We start from the raw sequence: 21,829 nt of genomic DNA, 5'->3' as shown, positions 1-21,829 counted from the left end.
TCCTTTTTCATCTCTGATTTTATTTGTTTGGGTCCTTTTCTTCTTAGTCTGACTAAAGGTTTGTTGATTTTGTTTATCTTTTCAAAAAACCAACTTCTCAATTCACTGATCTTTTGTATTATTTTCTTTCAATTTCATTCATTTCTGCTCTGATCTTTATAATTTCTTTTCTTCTAATATGGGGTTTGGATTGCTCTTGCTTTTCTAGTTCTTTAAGATGTAGCTATAGGTTTTTTATTTGAAGTTTTTCTACTTCTTTGATATAAATGCTTACAGGTACAAACTTTCCTCTTAGTACTGCTTTCACTGTATCTGATAGGTCTTGTTATGTTATGTTTCCATTATAATATTTTCAAGATTTTTTTTTTTTTTTTTTTTTTTTTTTTTTTTATTGATCATTCTTGGGTGTTTCTCGCAGAGGGGGATTTGGCAGGGTCACAGGACAATAGTGGAGGGAAGGTCAGCAGATAAACAAGTGAACAAAGTTCTCTGGTTTTCCTAGGCAGAGGACCCTGCGGCCTTCCGCAGTGTTTGTGTCCCTGGGTACTTGAGATTAGGGAGTGGTAATGACTCTTAAGGAACATGCTGCCTTCAAGCATCTGTTTAACAAAGCACATCTTGCACCGCCCTTAATCCATTCAACCCTGAGTGGATACAGCACATGTTTCAGAGAGCACAGGGTTGGGGGTAAGGTCACAGATCAACAGGATCCCAAGGCAGAAGAATTTTTCTTAGTACAGAACAAAATGAAAAGTCTCCCATGTCTACCTCTTTCTACACAGACATGGCAACCATCCGATTTCTCAATGTTTTCCCCACCTTTCCCCCCTTTCTATTCCACAAAACCGCCATTGTCTTCATGGCCCGTTCTCAACGAGCTGTTGAGTACACCTCCCAGATGGGGTGGTGGCCGGGCAGAGGAGCTCCTCACTTCCCAATAGGGGCGGCCGGGCAGAAGCGCCTCTCACCTCCCGGACGGGGCGGCTGGCCGGGCGGGGGGCTGACCCCACACCTCCCCCCCGGACAGGGCGGCTGGCCGGGCAGAGGGGCTCCTCACTTCCCAGTAGGGGCGGCCGGGCAGAGGCGCCCCTCACCTCCCCGACGGGGCGGCTGGCCCGGCGGAGGGCTGACCCCCCCACCTCCCTCCCGGACGGGGCGGCTGGCCGGGCAGAGGGGCTCCTCACTTCCCGGTAGGGGCGGCTGGGCAGAGGCGCCCCTCACCTCCCGGACGGGGCGGCTGGCCGGGTGGGGGGCTGACCCCCCCACCTCCCTCCCGGACGGGGCGGCTGGCCGGGCGGGGGGCTGACCCCCCCACCTCCCTCCCGGACGGGGCGGCTGGCCGGGCGGGGGGCTGACCCCCCCACCTCCCTCCCGGACGGGGCGGCTGGCCGGGCGGGGGGCTGACCCCCCCACCTCCCTCCCGGACGGGGCGGCTGGCCGGGCGGGGGGATGACCCCCCCACCTCCCTCCTGGACGGGGCGGCTGGCCGGGCGGGGGGCTGACCCCCCCACCTCCCTCCCGGACGGGGCGGCTGGCCGGGCAGAGGGGCTCCTCACTTCCCAGTAGGGGCGGCCGGGCAGAGGCGCCCCTCACCTCCCGGATGGGGCGGCTGGCCAGGCGGGGGGCTAACCCCCCCACCTCCCTCCCAGACAGAGCGGCTGGCCGGGCAGAGGGGCTCCTCACTTCCCAGTAGGGGCGGCTGGGCAGAGGCACCCCCCACCTCCCGGATAGGGTGGCTGGCCGGGCGGGGGGCTGATCCCCCCACCTCCCTCCCGGACGGGGCGGCTGGCCAGGTGGGGGGCTGATCCCCCCACCTCCCTCCCGGACGGGGCGGCTGGCCGGGCGGGGGGCTGACCCCCCCACCTCCCTCCCGGATGGGGCGGCTGGCCAGGCGGGGGGCTGACCCCCCCACCTCCCTCCCGGACGGAGCGGCTGGCCGGGCAGAGGGGCTCCTCACTTCCCAGTAGGGGCGGCTGGGCAGAGGCGCCCCTCACCTCCCGGACAGGGCGGCTGGCCGGGCGGGGGGCTGACCCCCCCACCTCCCTCCCGGACGAGGAGGGAGGACGCTCCTCACTTCTCAGACGGGGTGGCTGCCGGGCGGAGGGGCTCCTCACTTCTCAGACGGGGCGGTTGCCAGGCAGAGGGTCTCCTCACTTCTCAGACGGGGCGGCCGGGCAGAGACGCTCCTCACATCCCAGACGGGGCGGCAGGGCAGAGGTGCTCCCCACATCTCAGACGATGGGCGGCCGGGCAGAGACGCTCCTCACTTCCCAGATGTGATGGCGGCCGGGAAGAGGCGCTCCTCACTTCCTAGATGGGATGGCGGCCGGGCAGAGACGCTCCTCACTTTCCAGACTGGGCAGCCAGGCAGAGGGGCTCCTCACATCCCAGACGATGGGCGGTCAGAAGGAGACGCTCCTCACTTCCCAGACGGGGTGGCTGCCAGGCAGAGGCTGCAATCTCGGCACTTAGGGAGGCCAAGGCAGGCGGCTGGGAGGTGGTTGTAGCGAGCTGAGTTCACGCCACTGCACCCCAGCCTGGGCGCCATTGAGCACTGAGTTAACGAGATTCCGTCTGCAATCCCGGCACCTCGGGAGGCCGAGGCTGGCAGATCACTCGCGGTTAGGAGCTGGAGACCAGCCCGGCCGACACATCGAAACCCCGTCTCCACCAAAAAAATACGAAAACCAGTCAGGTGTGGCGGCGCGTGCCTGCAATCGCAGGCACTCGGCAGGCTGAGGCAGGAGAATCAGGCAGGGAGGTTGCAGTGAGCTGAGATGGCAGCAGTACCATCCAGCTTCGGCTCGGCATCAGAGGGAAACCGTGGAAAGAGGGGAGAGGGGAGAGGGAGAGGGGAGAGGGGAGAGGGAGAGGGGAGAGGGAGAGGGGAGAGGGAGAGGGGAGAGGGAGAGGGGAGAGGGAGAGGGAGAGCTGCAATGTGATCTTGTCACTCTCCTTTGAACCTGGCGGTAGGCAGACTTCCTTCTTCCTTTCTTTGGTCATAAACCGATTTTTTTTTTATGTGTGGAGATGGGGTCTTGCTTTCCTGTCCAGGCTAGCCTCAAGCTCCTGGCTTCAAGGGGGCCTTCTATCTTAGCCTCCCAAAGTGCTAGGATTACAGGCATGAGCCACCACACACAGCTGTTTCAAGAAAAGCATTAATTTTTTTCTCAACTTCTTCATTAACCCACTGGTCATTCAGGACCATGTGGTTTAATTTCCATGTGTTTGTATAGTTTCCAAAATTCCTCTTATTGATTTCTAGTTTTATTCTAGTTTTGTCAGAGAAGACTATTGATACAATTTCAGGTTTTTGAATTTTTTAAGACTTATTTTGTGGTCTAACACTTGGACTGTCCATGAGAATGATCCGTGTGCTAAGGAGAAGAATGTGTATTCTTCAGCCATTGGATGAAATGTTCTGTAAATATCTATTAGGTTCATTTAGTCTATGGTGTAGATTAAATCCAGTGTTTCTTTGTTGATATTCTGTCTGGATGATCTGTCCAGTGCTAAAAGTGGGGTGCTGAAGTCTCCAGGTGTTACTGTATTGGGGTCTGTCTTTCTCTTTAGTTCTAATAATATTTGCTTTACATATCTGTGTGCTCCAATATTTGGTGCATATATATTTATAATTATTATATTGTTTTACTGAATTGACCCTTTTATTATTGTATAATGACATTCTTTGTTTCTCTTTATAGTTTTGTCTTGAAATGTATTTTTTCTGATATAAGTATAGCTACTTGTACTCTTGTTTGGTTTCCATTTTCATGTAATATCTTTTTCCATCCCTTTATTTTCAGTCTGTGTGTCTTTATAGGAGAAATTTGTTTCTCGTAGGCAACAAATAGTTGGATATTCTTGTTTTAATCCATTCGGCCATTACATGTCTTTTGATTGGAGAGCTTATTCCATTTACATCCAGTTATTGATAAGTAAGGACTTATTTGTTATTTGTTTTCTGGTTATTTTGTGGTCTTCTTTTCCTTCTTTTCTTCCTTTCTGTCTTTCTCGTAGTGAAGGTGATTTTTCTTTAGCAATGTGTTTTCATTTCTTGCTTTTTATTTTTATTTTTTTATGAATCTGTTGTGTGGTTTTTGGTTTGAGGTTACCACAAAGCTTGCAATTGATGTTTTATAACCCATTATTTTAAACTGATGACAACTTAACACTACTTGCATAAAAAAACTAAATAACAAACAAGCAAAGAAAAAACTAATAAAAACTTTACATTTTAACTTCATCCCTCTGCTTTTTCACTTTTTGTTGGTTCTATTCATATCTTCTTGTACTATGTCTTAAAACATTGTTGTTGTAGTTACTATTTTTTTTTTTTTTTTGAGACAAAGTCTCGCTCTGTCACCCAGGCTGGAGTGCAGTGACACGATCTCAGCTCACTGCAAGCTCCGCCTCCCAGGTTCATGCCATTCTCCTGCCTCAGCCTCCTGAGTAGCTGGGATTACAGGCACCTGCCACCATGCCCAGCTAATTTTTTGTATTTTTAGTCAAGGCGGGGTTTCACCGTGTTAGCCAGGATTGTCTCGATCTCCTGTCCTTGTGATCTGCCCGCCTCAGCCTCCCAAAGTTTATTTTAAATTATTTTTATCTCTTCGCTAAATGTATCTGATAGAATTCTGAATTCCTTCTCTGTGTTATCTTGAATTTGAGTTTCATCAAAACAACTATTTCGAATTCTCTGCCTGAAAGAGTCACTTATCTCTGTTTCTCCAGGATTGGTCCCTGGTGTCTTATTTAGTTCATTAGGTGACGTCATATTGGGTGTTTGTAGGTGTCTAGGCATTGAAGAGTTAGGTATTTATTGTAGTCTTCATGGTGTAGGCTTGTTTGTACCCATCCTTCTTGGGAATGTTTTCCAGGTATCCAAAGGGACTTGGGTGTTGAAACCTAAGCTATTGGCCACTGCAGTTATATTTGCATTTGGGGGAACCCCAAGCCCAGTAACACTATGGCTCTTATAGACTCGTAGAGGTACTGCCTTGGTGGTCTTGGATAAGATCCAGAAGAATTTGCTGGACAACCAGGCAGAAATTCTTGTTCTCTTCCCTTATTTTCTCCCAAACAAATGGAGTCTCTCTCTCTCTGTGCTGAGCTGCTTGCAGCTGGATGAGGGTTGACACAAGCACCCCTGTAGCCCCCACCACTGGGCCTGTGCTAGGTCAGACCTGAAGCACAGATTACTGTGTCTCGCCCAAGGCGCGCAGTAACCACTGCCTGGCTACCACCTTTGTTTGCTCAAGTCCCCCTAGGGCTCAGCAATCAGCAGGTAGCAAAACCAGCCAGGCTTATGTATTTCCGTTCAGTGCAGCAAGTTCTGCCTGGCCCGAGCAGATCCAGATATGCCATCCAGGAGCCAGGGCCTAGAGTCAGAAACCTTAGGAATCAACCTGGTGCTGTGTTCTACTGTGGTTGAGCTGACACCCAAACCACAAGACAAAGTCCTTACCACTCTTCCCTACCCTTTCTATAGTCATAGGAGTCTCTTCCTGTGGCCACCACCACCCCAGGCCTATGGTGAGTACTGCCTGGCTACTGTCAGTGTTCACTCAAGGCCCAAGGGCTCTTCATTCAGTTTGTGGTGTATGCTGCCTGGCCTGGGCCTTCCATTCAGGACAGTGGCTCCCCTGTGGCCCAGTTCAGGTGCAGAAATACCATCCAAGAGCCAAGGCCTGGAATCAGGGACCTCAAGAACCCTCTTGTTGCTCTACCCTACTGTGGTCAAGCTGATACCTAAGCTGCAAAACAAAGTTCCCGTACTCTTCCCTCCCCTTTTCTCAAGCAGAAGGAGTCTCTCCCCGTAGCCACCACAGCTGGGAATGGGCTGTATCCCATTTGAAGCCATCATGTCTCTGAGTCTTACCCAAGGCCCTTGGCGAGTGCTTCCTGGCTACCACTGCTAACTCGTGAGGGCCCAAGGAGTCTTTTGTCAGCAGATGACAAATCCTTCCAGGACTGGGTCTTTAAGGTAGCCCATTCCCTTTTTGCCCAGGATATGTCTAAAAATACCATCCAGGAGCTAGGGCCTGGAATGGGAGCCTCAGGATTCTGCCCAGTTATTCCGTCCTACTATGGCTGAGCTGGTTTCCAAGTTGCAAGACAAAGTCCTCTTTTTTTCTCCTCCTTCTTCTTCTTTTTGAAACAGGGTATTGCTTTTTCACCCAGGCTAGAGCGCAGTGGCATGATCATAGCTCACTGCAGCCTTGACCTTTGAGACTCAATTGATCCTGCCTCCTCAGCCTCCTGAGTAGGTGGGACTACAAGTGTGTGCCACCACACCCAGCTAATTTTTGTATTTTTTGCTAGAGACGGGCTTTCACCATGTTGCCCAGGCTGGTCTTGAACTTCTGGGCCCAAGCAATCCGCTTGCCTCAGCCTCCCAAAGCACTGGGATTATAGGTATGAGCCACTGTGCCTGGCACAGAGTCCTCTTTAGTCTTCCCTCCCCTCTCCTCAAGCATAGGGAAGGAGTCTGTACCAGAGTTGTGAGCTGCCTGGGGTTGAGGGAGGGGTGGTGCAAACACTCCCTTGGCTGCCCTGGCTGGTCTCATAGGTCACATTCTTCCCAAGTTCACTGGCTCCGAGCCCAGCACAACACCAGGACTTGCCCAGGAATTGCAGTTCTTGTGGCTTAAACCTCCTTTCAAGTTTATTTAGGTCCCCAGAACACTTTAACCTGCAACTGAGGTTCCGAGTGCTAGGATGGGCGATTCCCTGCTTTCTAAGGTTGGTATAAATGCTCTCTCTGTGGGGGCCAGCTGAATTGTGTCCTGTTGCTTTCCACTGTAACAGGCTAGCACTGATTTCCAAGGCAAAGTCTCACTGCCACTGTGCTTCCTGTCTCCCAAGTGCATAGACTCTCTGTCTGCACCACAGGGTGGCTGCCAGGGTAGGAGGGAGGGGTGGCATCAGCATTTCAAGACTGTCTTTCCTGCCTCTTCAGTGCCTTTTTCAGTGATATGAAGTTAAAATCAGGTACTGTGGTGATTCACACAACTTTCGGTTCTTATTAAGGTACTTTTTTATGTGGATAGTTGTTCAATTTGGTGTTCCTGTATGGAGGACATCTGTGAAGGCTTCTATTTGGCTATCTTGCTCTGCATCAGTTTTTGCGTTTTTCAAACAGGGATAATACTGATTGACAGTGTTGTTGAGAGGATTAAATAAGATCATGTACATGAAAGTATTTTGTAACCTATGAAGTTATTGGGTTTTTTTCTTTTTAGAGATGAAGGTCTCACTCTGTTGCCTGGGCTGAAGCGCAGTGTTGTAAGCTCACTGCAGTCTGGAACTCTGGAGCTTAAGCAGTCCGCGCACCTCAACCTCCTGAGTAGCTAGGACTACAGGTGCACGCCACCATTGCCAGCTAATAATTTCTTATTTTTTGTAGAAACTGGGTCTCGCCTTGTTACCCAGGCTGATCTCAGATTCCTGGCTTCAAGTGAACCTCCTGCCTTGCCCTCCCAAAGTGCTGGGATTACAAGCATGAGCCACCATCCTTGGTCTGGATATTGTTAAAATTAATGTAAAGAAGAAGTTTTCTCTGTAGGACATGAATTTATTAAATATCTAATGAGTGTACTTATGTAAAAGTAGCATGTTACGTGATAAGGATAAAGCAGTGAGCAGATAGACAAGCACCTCTCTCATGAAGTTAATACTCTGCTTCTGCACTGTTCAATACAATAGCTTCTAGCCACCATGTTGGACAGTACAAACACGAATATTTCTATCACTTCAGGAAATTCCCTTGTAAAGCTTTGCTTAGGAGAAGCACACATTAAACAGGTAGTTCAGTAAGTATTTTTAATTCTCTTGTGATGAGTGCTTTGAAGAAATAGTCAAATCAGAGAAAGTAATGTTTGTGCTAAGAGCTGAGGGATAAATAGTAATGTTCTAGGTAATGTGGGAGTGGAGGAAGCATTTCAGAAGGAAAAGATGGAGAACATTGCAGAAAGACCTGAGACAGGAAGAAGAGAGAGCTTGAGATCCAGAAAGAACTCATGCGTACATCCTGTGTGGTGAAATTAGTCCTGTCTGGAAGGAATGACTGTAATAAGAGGAACAGAGAAGAAGATGAGTGAAATGCAGATAAGCTTGTAGATTTTATGGCCGAAAGTGAAAATTTTCTTGTTCCAATAACTTCTGTTTTCTCTTTGAAATGTAGGATCATCTTATGAAAGCAAGAGAGAGAAAGGAAAGGGTGGAGTTTTGAAGAGAGTGGGGAATGTATGAAGCAAACCTTTGTGGATAGTAGGAGAATGAACAACCTAGAGAGATTTAATAAGATCTTGAATCAGTAGTCCTACCAGTATTTTGCATGGTCTGACTCCCCCCACACCCCCACCCCCGCCAGGTTCAGAAATGGAAAAGTCTGCCAATTGTTTTCATTAATCCAGCTAAAGAAATTAATGCATGCAAGACATTGAGAATGGTGCCTTGCCCATAGTAAGAGCTAAACAAACATTATTACCACTGCTGGGGTTTGTCTAAGAAGAGTAAAAAACAGAACAACAGAGAGGAAATGTAGGACATTTGCAAGAAAATGATTATAATGATGTACTGTGGAATCTACCACAGATAAAAATTTAAGGCAACGGGGATGATATATAGGGGAAAAGTGGGGAGACCTGGTGAGCATCTATTAGTGGATTCTCAAGTAAATAAGTGGAAAGCAGAGGAGAGTTGCTCCAAGAGTGAGGTACCAGGTAGGGGCCACAAAGAAGTAATGCACACAGTGATCTGAATGAAGACTCTTACAGTCTAGGTATAATGTGGTATTTCTTGGTGAAAACTAAATAAATGTTCTGTCATCTAAGTAAATGATATGAGCAGTAGCAGACTATCCCCAAACTGCCTGTAAACAAACATTTGGAAGTTCAACATTCTGAGAGTTTATAAAGCTAATAATATTCGAAGACTTAAATCAAAATATAAAAACCTGCTCAGGTTCTTATACTCATTTTCTCTGCTCTCATCCTCTGGCCTTCTCCCCATTCCTAATTCTGTTCTAATTTAAGAATCATACAGAAACTAAAGGCATCAATTGCTCTAGCTAATCCTGTAGATTGATAATACTATCCTCTAGTTCTGTTTTGTGCTGTGAAGAATGAATTGGTGGTCATGAATATAAAATAACACCAGCTTTATTGGTTGTCTGGTTTTTTCTCCCCTCAGATGCTCTGTGAAGCATTTTCAAATCCAATACTGAAAGTAACTTGTGTTTCAAAGTGTTTTGGGAAATGAAGATTATAGTCTGTTTCATTAATGTCATTCTTTCCTTTCATTTGGTATTAAAGGCTTCAGCGATTAGCCAAAGATCTTCTAAAACAACTACAAGTTCAAGACAGTGGCTCATGGGCAAACAATAAAGTGTGTGCTTTGGATCGGACCCTAGGAGAGATCACTAGAATACTGGAAAAAGAGGTGTGTTACTAATATCTGGCTTTTGAACCTTAATCTTTGTGATCCTTTCTCACTATGACAGTACATAGAGCTATAAGGCAGACTCAGTATATACCTTTCTTCTGTGTTTTTTAAAGCTAGTCAATAATAGATGAATTTTTTTTTTTACTTTTGTTCTTTTCAGTTGTTTAATTGAAACTATTTTCAGGTTTTTTTTTAATTTAAGTCCTCTTTAGGTCATGGTTTCCTCAGTCATGTTTTCCTCACACAAACAAACTGAAATTATTTTGTCAGGAATCACAATAATAAAGATGTATGACTTTATGGCAGAAAATAGAAAACTTTGAATTATAAAGCCTCATAAATCACAACCAGATTTCTACAAAACACCAATATCCCCTGATTCCAACAGATTTGGCAGTTTTCTTTAATGACTTAGAATCATTAAATATCTCAATTATAGTTTAAATATCCTCAGTGATTTTTAAAGTATTTAGTATTCATTTCCTATAGGAAAATGTTAAACTTACAAAGAAGAAATAAAACTTCCTGTAATAGCAACTGATAACATTTTATTGTATCTTCTTCTAAACATTTTATTGGACTTTTTTACATTATTTTATCATAAATACTTTATCATGTCTTTAAAAATCTTTAATGGAATGAACATATCACATTTTACATAATGTATAATATTTAGGTGGTTTCTAATTTTCTATTTAAAGTAATGGCTATTTTCATTTATTAGCTGTAGTTTTTGGGTTTTTGTTTTGTTTTGTTTTCTGGGTTTAAAGGTTGTAATGTAATATTTGATATGTACAAAAGAAATATTAATAAAAAATAATATGAATACAGTGAACAGCTATGAACTCACCACCCAATTTAGAGTAAGATTGTTACCACTACATTTGTGTTTCCCAATATGATCCTTTCTTACCACATTCATGATTCCTTTAAAGGTAATACTGTACAGAATTAAAGGTGTATCATTGTTTTTTAGAAATAGCTTTATTGCTTTATCACATAAATGTATTGTTAAATAATGTTACTTGGTTTTGACCTTTACAAAATATTGCACAATAGACCTCTACAATTATTTTTTCAGTCAAAGTTATGGTTCTAAGTTTTATTTAGCCTTATAAATATAGCTGTTTGTCATTGCTTTTCTCTGCTATAGAGTAAGTCCTTCATTGTGTTAATACTACAATTTTTAAATCTGTTCTGACAATGGACATTTCAGTGTGTGTGTGTGTGTGTGTGTGTGTATGTGAGAGAGAGAGTGCACGCAAGCATGGGCAAACAGTGCTGCTCAAACATTCTTGTATCAAAGTAAATAAACAAGAACTTCTTTAAAGCTGGGAGTCTCAGGCTTTCGTCTACATCAGAATTGCCTAGAGAACTTGTTAAAACACAGATTGCTGCCCCCGGCTCCTGCCCCGGATTTCTGATTAAGTAGGTTTAGGGTGGGTCTGGAGAATTTGTATTCCTAACAAGTTCCTAAGTCATATCGATGCTGCTAGTCCAAGGACCGTATTTTGAGAATCACTACTCTAGTCTAGGGCATATGCCTCAATGGTGGAATTGTGGGGTTCTCAGGCATATCAGTGTCCAACTTTGCAAGATAGTGCTCAACTACATTTTGGCATCAGACAGTACAGTCGTCTGGAGGAATCAAAAGCAGCCTATTCAGCGTGGCATTGTGGCAGAGCTGTAAAGTCAGTTCTTGTGTGTAACACATCCCTTTCAGGATATCAGAGGTTCAGAAACTGGTAGTTGTCACACATTTGCTAGAATGCAGTATTTAAAGATTTAATGTGCTTTAGGAAAAATCTCTGATCTTTTAAAAAACTATTTATATACTGATTATTTTTGTAAAGTATAGAGTACTTTGAATTAAAAGGCAATTGCTTGAAGACACTGCTACACATATCTTATCTCATGAATATTGTTTTAGATTAAAGTAATAGAACTTTTGAGGAAAAGGCAAAATGATCTATATAAGAAAGGTATTCAGTATGAAAATTTACCTAAAGTTATTTCCTTCACAAAGGGGCAATTTACTGAAATACCACTGATTTCTTATAATTTGGGGAAGAAAAATGTTGTCTGGCTCCCAGTCTAAATGGTCTGTGTCAGGAACCTTGCTGTAAAGCTGTCCTCAGAGTATACACTGCAGGACCACCTAAGAGTTTAGACTTACCTACAATAAGATCCTTTTGCTACTTTTATAACTAAAATCCTTTTTACCTAGCCAAGACACACTCACTTTATGAAGACTTCCGTAGAGTAATACTGACATTTCAGTGTAATTCAGCTGATGATATTTATGATTTCAGTCTAGGAATTGTAAATAGCCATTCCTTTTTGTTTGGAAAACTGCCTGGAGTAACAAACTCATTAGAGCCAAAGCCAGGTACCCAGTGAAGGATATTTGAAGATAGTCTAGAAGTGACAAGGTAGGATGGTGGAACTTGGGCAAGTGTAAGCACTGATGGAGGAATGGTGAGAGATGAATCTTGACGTCTTTATTTGCTTAATTTAGACCTCAAAACATGGATGCTTTCTACTATCGCTTGACACACTGTTTCTTTAGATAATTTTTCTAAAGTTCTGAGAATTATTTTAGACCTAACGGGTTAAACTTGTGATGTATAGTAACGCTCTTATCATGGAAGGGGTCAGGAAACTGAGGAGACCTGAGTTTTGTAGTACTTACTATGCATTTCAGGTTCCTTCTGGTTTTTTGGGTTTTCTGATTTCATTCAGAAATTAAGTGTGTAAGCTTTTTATATGTGTTATGCTTTAAAAAAAATCTTAAGCCACTTCTGTTTACTAACATACTTTGGTCCAGGGTACTGGGTATCAACTCTCCCAACAAAAACAACTGAAAATGCTAGGTGGGGAAGAAAGTGGTTTTCTTAAAAGCATCAAATAGCTAAGAAGAAATTAAGGAATTCCCAGTCCACAGAAAAAGCAAGAATTTAGAAAGTTGTGCTTATAACTTAATTGCCCCAAAAAGCATGTGCCAGATTGGCAAATGTGAGTTGTGGTTTACAAGTGTCATCATGTAAGGTGATGAAAGTAAAAGTATAAGGGCTGCCTAGGTATGAGGTCTAATAGGAGATTTTTCCGATTTTCCTTTCATAAAGATAAGACCACATTAACCTACTCCATCACATAATCATGAACCTTCTCATCCCACCCTCAGGACTATGAAGAAAGCACCTTGGCACAATGCAGAATTTATACCCATAGTCCAACCCTTGGCATAGATTTGCTGCTCAAATTCACATCACCCGTATTATTTCAGATGGTGAATTGGGCTTAAAGTTGTCCTAGATTGATTTGCGGTGTCTTTAGGAATCAAGCAGAAGAGAATACAAATCCTCATCGGAAGAAGACACCTTCATTCTAGGCCTCAGATAGTTTCTGTTAAACAATTTTACAAGGACAAGTAGCCACAGTGAAAAGATAAGCCTGAAAGTAAGTAAGTCATGATAAGTAAGCAGAAACTAGAACTGCAAGGCTATGTTATTACTAGTCACAGATTATAAAACTATGCCTGCTATCTTGCGAGGAAATAAAAGGTAAGCTTGAAAATTTCTATAGGAATGGACTTAGCAATAGTGACAGGTAATTCAGAACTGTCCTTCCACTGATGACAATAAAACTAGATAAAATATGAAATAAAACTGAACTGCAAACAGAGTAGTGAATAATTACTGGGCCAAGATCCAGAAATTTGGCATTTTGGGACTAGGTACCGTTGATGATCCAAAAGAAGTGGACATGAGTTTGATTAGTACTTTTGAGATTGTTTGCAGGACTGGTGAGAAAAAAAAAAAATGTTGGCATCTAGGACAATCAATGGTAGGGACTGGCAAAAAAAAACTCATGTTTTGGTTTGGGATCTTAAAGGACTGCACAAGGAAAAAGGGTAGACAGGAAGTACACCAGTCATTACACAGACAGCTCAGTTTCAAATCATGTAGGTGGCTGGGAAAATCCAAATCACTGAAAAAAGATTAAAATGATCCTAAATTGCTAATACCCCAGGTGGCTAACAGAAGCAATTGGAAAATTTATTTTGAATAGCAACCTAAGTCTCAAATTATCTCAACAAAATAAATTTCAAATGCAGTGTTTGGAACAATAAGGTAATTAAGCATACAAAGGGACAAGACAACATGCATAAAAACCAATAGAAACAGACCTACAGATGCTCCAGAACTATGCTTACGATGATCAAAGATATAAATATTAATTATTTTTAAAGATATATAGCACATTTGAGAAAACAGAATTTGAAAACTGAACATTTTAGTAATAAAAATTACAAAAATTATAGGTGAGGTAACAGTAGAATAAAGCAAGCACTGGAAGATAGATCATAAGAAAGAATCCAGACTGAGCATGGAGAGAAAAAGATATAGAAAATGAAAAGAAGAGTATAAAAAGGATATAATATATGGTGAAAATGTCTAATTTATGTATAATTAGAGCTCCAAAAGGAGAAGAGAGAAGTATTTGAAGTGATAATCATTTAGAACTTTCCGAAACTTACAAATCAATTTACAGATTCAAGAAGCCCAATGATGCCCAAGCAGGGTAAATAAAAAGAAATCCACATTCACAAACGTCACAGTGAAACTAAAGAAAGTAAAATTATAAACCAATCTCATTCATAAATGTGGATTCAGAATTCCTAAACAAAATTTTAGCAAACTGAATCATGCAATATCTAATAAGGATAATATATCACAACAAAGTTGGATTTATTCAAGATATTTAAGTTTGCTTTAACATTAGAAAATTATGATCTATCATATTAACAGAAGAAAAGGAAAAATATCATCTCAAAAGACACAACGAAAGCGTTTGGTAAGTTCAGCATCAATTAATGATAAAGATTCATAGTAAACCAGGAATAGAATGGAATTTCCTTAATCTGACAAATTGAATCTACCAAAAAAATTATAGCAAAATAATATTTACTGGTGAAATGTTGAAAATTTTCCCTTTGAAATTGTGTACAAAAAAAGAATATTTGCTGTCAAGATGTCTGCTTAAAATGGGGGTTGTGGAAAAATAAATAAAAGTTGTAAGATTTGAGAGAAAAAGTGAAATAGTCGTTGTTAGCAAATGATATGTTATATATAGAAAATTTAAAATAATTTACAGATAAATAGCACAAATAAGTTAGATTAACAAGGGTACTAGACAATGGGCAGTATATAAAAATCAATTATATTTATATGTTATCAAAATATTAAATATCTAGGAGTAAATCTATAATGTTTATGGATTGGAAAACTCACTATAGTATATTTTTCTTTTCTACCCAAGCTTATTTGTAGATTCAGTGAAATCTCATTTAAAAGTCCAACACTTTGTTCTTTGGAAATTCTAAAACACTATTTAGAATTTCTAAAGAACAATATGTAGGCGCAGATACTAAAATATGGAATTTCAAAGATCCAATGAAACAGTATGCAAAACCCTGTTGAAAAAGAACAATATGAACAGCACTTTGCGAGGCTGAGGCGGGTGGATCACCTGACGACAGGAATTCAAGACCAGCCTGGCCAACATGGCGAAACCCCGTCTCTACTAAAAATAAAAAAAATTAGCCAGGTGTGGTGGGCACCTGTAATCACAGCTACTTGGGAGTCTGAGACAGGAGAATCACTCGAACTCAGGAGTCAGAAGTTGCAGTGAGCCAAGATCGCGCCACTGCACTCCAGCCTGGGCGACACAGAGAGACTTGTGGCGCAGGGAGAGAGAACGATATGGGAAGATTTGCTCTACCAAGTATAAACACTTTTTATAAAGCCACAGTAATTAGGATAGTGTTCTATTGGAGACAAGACGGAGAAAAAGAAGAATGGAACATAATTGAATTCATAAACAGTCCCATTTGTATATATATATATGCTTGATCCGTGACATGTGAGGTACTTGTCTATGCACATATGGAAAAAGGAAGCACCACAAAACATTGTGGGAAAGTATGCTCTATTTAGTGAATAAAGGCTATAATGATTCAATATCCTTGTTTTTTTAAAAATGTTACTTCTATCTCACATCATAAACAAAAAATTGATTCCAGATGGATCTAAATATGAAAAGAAAAAACTAATTTTTAGAAGATAATATAGACTAATCTCTTCTTTACCTCGGAGTTTTACCTGGACAAGAAAATGACACAAAAGAAATTAACAATAAAGGGAAACTTGATAAATTGGGCTGCACTGAAAATAAGAACTTTTGTTCATCAAAAGACACCAGGAAGAGAGTAGCAAGACAAGCAATAGAAGGGAAGAATATTTTACATATATATAATCAACAAAAGAGTGGCATCCAGAGTATATAAGGAATTCCTACAAATTAATGAAATGCAAAAACAAACTAAACCAGTAGGATAATGGTCAAGAGGATAGGCATTCTGAAAGAAATCCAAATAGCTAAAAAATAAATGTGAAGATAGTCAACCTCTTTAATAATCAGGACAATTCAAATTAAAAATTCAATGTGATAATGTGATTCACTTATCAGAATGACAAAAATTAGACTGAAAATACCAAGTATTGGCAAAGAACTAGAGCAGTGGGAACATACAGTGTTTGTGATAACATAAGTTGAGCCTACCATGTAGCAAACAGTCTGCTGTTGTCTACTAAATTTGTAGACATGTGTATCATATTTCACTTCTAGGTATATACTGTATGGAAAGCAATGCATATATCCACCAGGCAAGATATACACAAATGTTCAATGGCAGCATTGTTTATAATCACCACATATGGAAAATAGTGCAAGAATCCATCAACAGCTGGAGATACAAATTATGGTATGTTCATATAATGGACTATTATTCAACATAAAAATGAACGAACGACATCTGTGGATAACAGTATGGATATATCTCACAAACTCTTTTTAGTGAAACAAGTCACCAAAAAATATATATACTGTTACAATTCCAGTCATATAAAGTTCAAGAAAAGACAAAAGGACTTACATTGTTTTAGATATACACATAGGTGGTAAAACTATAAAGAAAATAGAAAAAGAAATTTCCTAAAAATCAGGATCGTGATTGTTCAGAGAGAAGGGTGAGATGTGTGATCAGAAAGAGTCATATAGGTGGCTTCTTCAGTGCTTCTAGTTTTCTTTTTCTTGACTGGATACTGGTTACACAGTGTTCAAATTAAAATTATTATTTAACTTGTACATACATGTTTGCTAATTTTTCTGACTTTTCTGTATGTTTATGTTTAATAATAAAATTAATTTTTAGAATTTAAGGTAAAATAAATTGCTCCAAATAAAAGAAATTTTTTATTGAAGAAATGTTATTTCAAAATTGAAGAAATTTTTTTATTGAAGAAATGTTCAGTTATTTCAAAAAAGAGTTTAAAAAATACTCTTACATGTGCAAAAGTATTTTCCTTATTCTTACCATTGTATTAAATTTGGTCCAAGTGAATGCTATCTGTATTTGCATTGACTTTTCTCATTACTTTGTGATGATAAGCATTACATTTAGGTTTGGATAGTAACAGCATCCCAGAAGCTTTTCTGTGGTTTATCAGTAACATGAGACATGTGTATGCTGTTACTATAAGTAAACAGTTTAAGCAGATGGATTGGACGTGGAGTTTGTCCAATTGCCTTTCCTGACTTTATAGAATCCTGCCAAATTTAAATAGAGATTCAGCTGTGACTCTTTCGAATCTGAATAAGCAAACCACATAGCTGGCAGCATTGATGATTTGAAGTGAATTGAGATATGTGAAATCACAATTTACATTATAATACCTATAGCAAACCATGCCATGCTTCGGTATTTTCAAAACTTATCTTGTAAAATTCCATTCACCGATACCCATATAAGGTAGAAAGGTAGAAACTCTTCCCTACCATTTTCCTCTTTTTGCCAACTGTTGTGACTATGTAACACATGCCTAGGCTCAGAGAGATAAATCAGTAAGCCTTAAGAGCTTTTTCAACCTAATTATATTCAGAAAACTGTGTTCAGGTCCTGCTAGACACTGCCCATCTTCCAAACCCCGTGGTTCTGCTTCTCTTATTTTCAGCTGGAATTCTTCAGCTGAAGAAATGGGAAGCATTCAACACTAGGAATCTCTTTTGATCCCTTCATTATGTTCTCAGCTTACATAGTTGTTTCCTCATTGCAACTGATACATAACTGAATATAGCTGGTATAACACCCATATTTTGTCAGAAGGTGACAAGTATATAGCCCAAAGTAAAATGAAGATGTTTTTCAGACGTTTTTCAGCTAGCTTCCCTTGGAAGACTACTATAAAGAAAAATTGAGTTGTTATTTCATGAATATGACAGATTTAACTTATAAATGGTTTGTATTTTTTAAAAAGAAACAACAAAAAGCAGGTGTTGAGAGAAGGAGAATTTACTGGAAAGGGGCATAAGGAAATTTCTAGGGTGATTAAAAAGTGTTGTGTATTTTGTTTTGGGTGGTGCTTAGATAGTTGTGAGCAGTAGTCAAACGTCATCAAACTGAGTGTATAAGCATTCCTTTTTCTCCACAACCTCACCAGCATCTGTTATTTTTTTGACATTTTAATCATAGCCATTCTGACTGTGTGAGATGATATCTTATTGTGGTTTTGATTTGCATTTCTCTAATGATCAGTGATGTGGAACTTTTTAAAAAATGATTGTTGGCTACCTGTATGTCTTCTTTAGAAAAGTGTCTGTTCTTGCCTTTTGCCCACTTTGTAATGGGGTTATTGGTTTTTATCTTGTAAATTTAAGTTCCTTATTAAAAAAAAGTTCCTTATAGATGCCAGGTATTAGGCCTTTGTCGGATGCATAGTTTGCAAAAGTTTTCTCCCATTCTGTAGGTTATCTGTTTACTCTCTTGATAGTTTCTTTTTCTGTGCAGTAGCTCTTCAGTTTAATGAGATACCATTTGTTAGTTTTTGCTTTTGTTGCAATTGCTTTCGGTGTCTTCATCATAAGATCTTTGCCTGTGTCCTGAATGGTATTGCCTAGGTTGTCTTCCAGGATTTTTAGTTTCGGATTTTACATTTAAGTCTTTAATCCATCTTGAGTTAATTTTTGTACATGGTATAAGGAAGGGGTCCAGTTTAAATCTTATGTATATGGCTAGCCAGGTATTGCATCACTATTCATTCAATAGGGAATCCTTTCCCCATTCCTTGTTTTTGTCAGGTTTGTCGAAGATCAGATAGTTTTAGGTGTGTGGCCTTATTTCTGGGCTCTCTATTCTGTTCCATTCGTCTATGTGTCTGTTTTCGTACCAGTACCATGCTGTTTTGGTTATCGTAGCCCTGTAATATAGTTTAAAGTTGGGTAGCGTGATGCCTCCAGCTTTCTTCTTTTTATTTTGGATTGCCTTAGCTATTTTGGCTCTTTTCTGCTTCCATATGAATTTTTAAAAAAAATTTTTTTAAGTTCTGTGAAGAATATCAATGATAGTTTAATGGGAATAGCATTGAATCTAATAAATTGCTTTGGGCAGTATGGCCATTTTAACGATATTGAGTCTTCTTATCCATGAGCATGGAGTGTTTTTCCATTTGTTTTTATCATCTCTAATTTCTTTGAGCAGTGGTTTGTAGTTCTCCTTATAGAGATCTTTTGCCTCCCTAGTTGACTGTATTCCTAGGTATTTTATTCTTTTTGTGGCAATATGGAATGGGAATTTGTTCCTCATTTGCCTCTTCGCTTGACTGTTATTGGTGTGTAGGAATGCTAGTGATTTTTGCACATTGATTTTGTATCATGAGACTTTGCTGAAGCTGTTTATCAGCTTAAGCTTTTGGACTGAGACAATGGGGTTTTCTAGATATAGGATCGTGTCATCTGCAAACAAGGATAGTTTGACTTCCTCCGTTTCTATTTGGATGTCCTTTATTTTTTTCTCTTGCCTGATTGCCCTGGCCAGGACTTCCAATACTATGTTGAATAGGTGTGGTGAGAGAAGGCATCCTTGTCTTGTGCCGGCTTTCAAGGATAATGTTTCCAGCTTTTGCCCAGTCAGTATGATGTTGGCTGTGGGTTTGTCGTAGATGGCTCTTATTATTTTGAGGTATGTTATTTTAATACCTACTTTATTGAGAGTTTTTAACATGAAGGGATGTTGAATTTTATCAAAAGCCTTCTCTGTCTCTATTGAGATAATTGTGGGGTTTTTTTGTCTTTAATTCTGTTTATGTGAGGAGTCACATTTATTGATTTGCATATGTTGAACCAACCTTCCATCCCAGAGATGAGACCTACTTCATCATGGTGGATAAGCTTTTTGATGTGTTGCTAGATTTGGATTGCCAGTATTTTGTTGAGAATTTTGCATTGATGTTCTTCAAGGATATTGGCCTGAAGTTTTCTTTGTTGTATCTCTTCCAGGTTTTGGTATCAGGATAATGCTGACCTCATAGAATGAAGTGGGGGGGAGTCCCTCCTCAATTTTTCGGAATAGTTTCAGTAGGAATAGTACTAGCTCTTCTTTGTATACCTGATAGACTTCAGCTGTGAATCCTTCTGATCCTGGGCTTTTTCTGGTTGATTGGCTATTTATTACTGCATCCATTTCAGAGCTCATTATGGGTCTGTTCAGGAATTCAGTGTCTTCCTGGTTCAGTCTTGGGAGGGTGTATGTGTCCAGGAATTTATCCACTTCTAGATTTTCTAGTTTATGTGCATAGAGGTATTCATAATATTCTCCAATTGTTGCTTGTATTTCTGTGGGTTCAGTGGTATTTTCTATTATTATGTAAACTAACTATTTTTGGACTATTTAAAAATGTATCTTTGAAACCTCTTGCCTTATGTAATACAGTACACAGATACTTACTTGCACAAAATAATGAAAACTATGAAGGCAAAAACCTCAGTGACTACTAATTGAGAAATAGGACATTGTCAGCATCCCAGAACCCTTTTGTCCGCTCCTGTTTATTTTGCTAATTACACTCCTTTCTCTGCATTTTATGATAAACTATTAATTTGACTTTTAAGAAGCAACTTCCTTTTCTTTATGGTTTTATCACTTAAGGGTCTGTTTCTAAACACCACATGTTAGTTAAACATGTCTAGTTTGGAACTTCATGTAAATGGAATCCTACTGTCTGCATTTTGATGGCTTCCTTCTATCAAAATTATGTTTTCGAGAATTTATGTTATACAGTTTTATTTCCATTACTGTATAATGTGCCATTGTATGAATTTGTCACAGTGGTATTTATCCATTCCACTGTTGATGGACATTTGGATTATTTTTATGAAAAATGTGCCTGTAAGCATGTATCCTGGTATTTGTGCAAAAATTTCTCTAGCAAGCAGAGTTCCTGGGTCATAACATATGTCTCTCTTTATCTTTTCTTGATAATGCTAAATAGTTTTCCAAAGAAATTGTACCAATTTGCATTTCTACCAGCAGTATAGAAAAGTCTTGTTGCTTCCTTTCTTTCCAGCGCTTGTTATTATCAGACATTTTGATTTTTGCTACTCTTGTAGGTAGACAGTGCTATCTTGCCAAGATTTTAATGTACATTTGTTTTTTGGCAGATAGGTTGAGGCACCTTTTCATATTTATTGGCCATTTGGGTTTCTTCTTTTGTGACATGCCTGTTCAAATCTTTTGCACGTTTTTCTACTGATTGTTGGAATATCCTGTGTGTTCTGGACACTAGTCCTAGGTTATTCAAATATATTAAACATATCTACTCCTGTTATTGAGCTGTGTTTTTATTGTCTTTTGGTTCTTTTGATGAACAAAAGTTCTTAATATTAGTATGTCAGATTTATCAATATTGTCTTTTATAAAGGTTGTTTTTGCTCTCCTTTTAAAAATCCCATCCCAAAGTAAAGAAGATATTCTCCTATATTCTTGAGGTTTTACTTTTAGTCTCTTGTCCATTTGGTATTAATTTTTTTTTTTGAGATGAAGTTTTGCTGTTGTTGCCCAGGCTGTAGTGCAATGGTGCAGTCTTAGCTCACTGCAACCTCTGCCTCCTAGGTTCAAGCGATTCTTCCGCCTCAGCCTCCAGAGTATCTGGGGGATTATAGGCACGTGCCACCACACCCAGCTAATTTTTTGTATTTTTGGTAGAGATGGGGATCACCATGTTGGCCAGGTGGGTTTCGAACTCCTGACCTCAGGTGATCCACCTGCCTTGGCCTCCCAAAGTGCAGGGATTACAGGCCTGAGCCACCCCGCACCTGGCCTCTGCCTCATATTAAAAACAAACAAACAAACAAAAAAACTAATACTAGGAGGCAAAGGTTGCAGGGAAGCAAAGGTTTCAGTGAGCCGAGATTGAGCCATTACGCTCCAGCCTGGGCAAAAGGAGCGAAACTCCGTCTAAAAAAAAAAAAAAGTGAGGTAGAGACT

The 21,829-nt window shown here is 40.5% G+C and overlaps 1 protein-coding gene across 11 annotated transcripts in view; it reads left to right on the top strand.

Annotated features, from left to right (window-relative positions):
- The window catches only part of SCAPER (S-phase cyclin A associated protein in the ER), a 568,863-nt gene that overhangs the window by 333,108 nt on the left and 213,926 nt on the right, over positions 1-21,829 (top strand). For all 11 annotated transcript variants that reach the window (XM_034939208.4, XM_034939207.4, XM_063596813.1 and 8 more), the window contains one exon: positions 9,318-9,444. In XM_034939208.4, the coding sequence (XP_034795099.1) occupies positions 9,318-9,444 (127 nt within the window). The remainder of the gene's footprint in view (positions 1-9,317; positions 9,445-21,829) is intronic.

The sequence above is a fragment of the Pan paniscus genome, chromosome 16, assembly GCF_029289425.2.
Source record: "Pan paniscus chromosome 16, NHGRI_mPanPan1-v2.0_pri, whole genome shotgun sequence".
In the NCBI taxonomy this organism is placed as follows: Eukaryota; Metazoa; Chordata; class Mammalia; order Primates; family Hominidae; genus Pan; species Pan paniscus.
The sequence above is the reverse complement of the archived record's forward strand: the minus strand, read 5'-3'. Positions and strand labels throughout refer to the sequence as shown.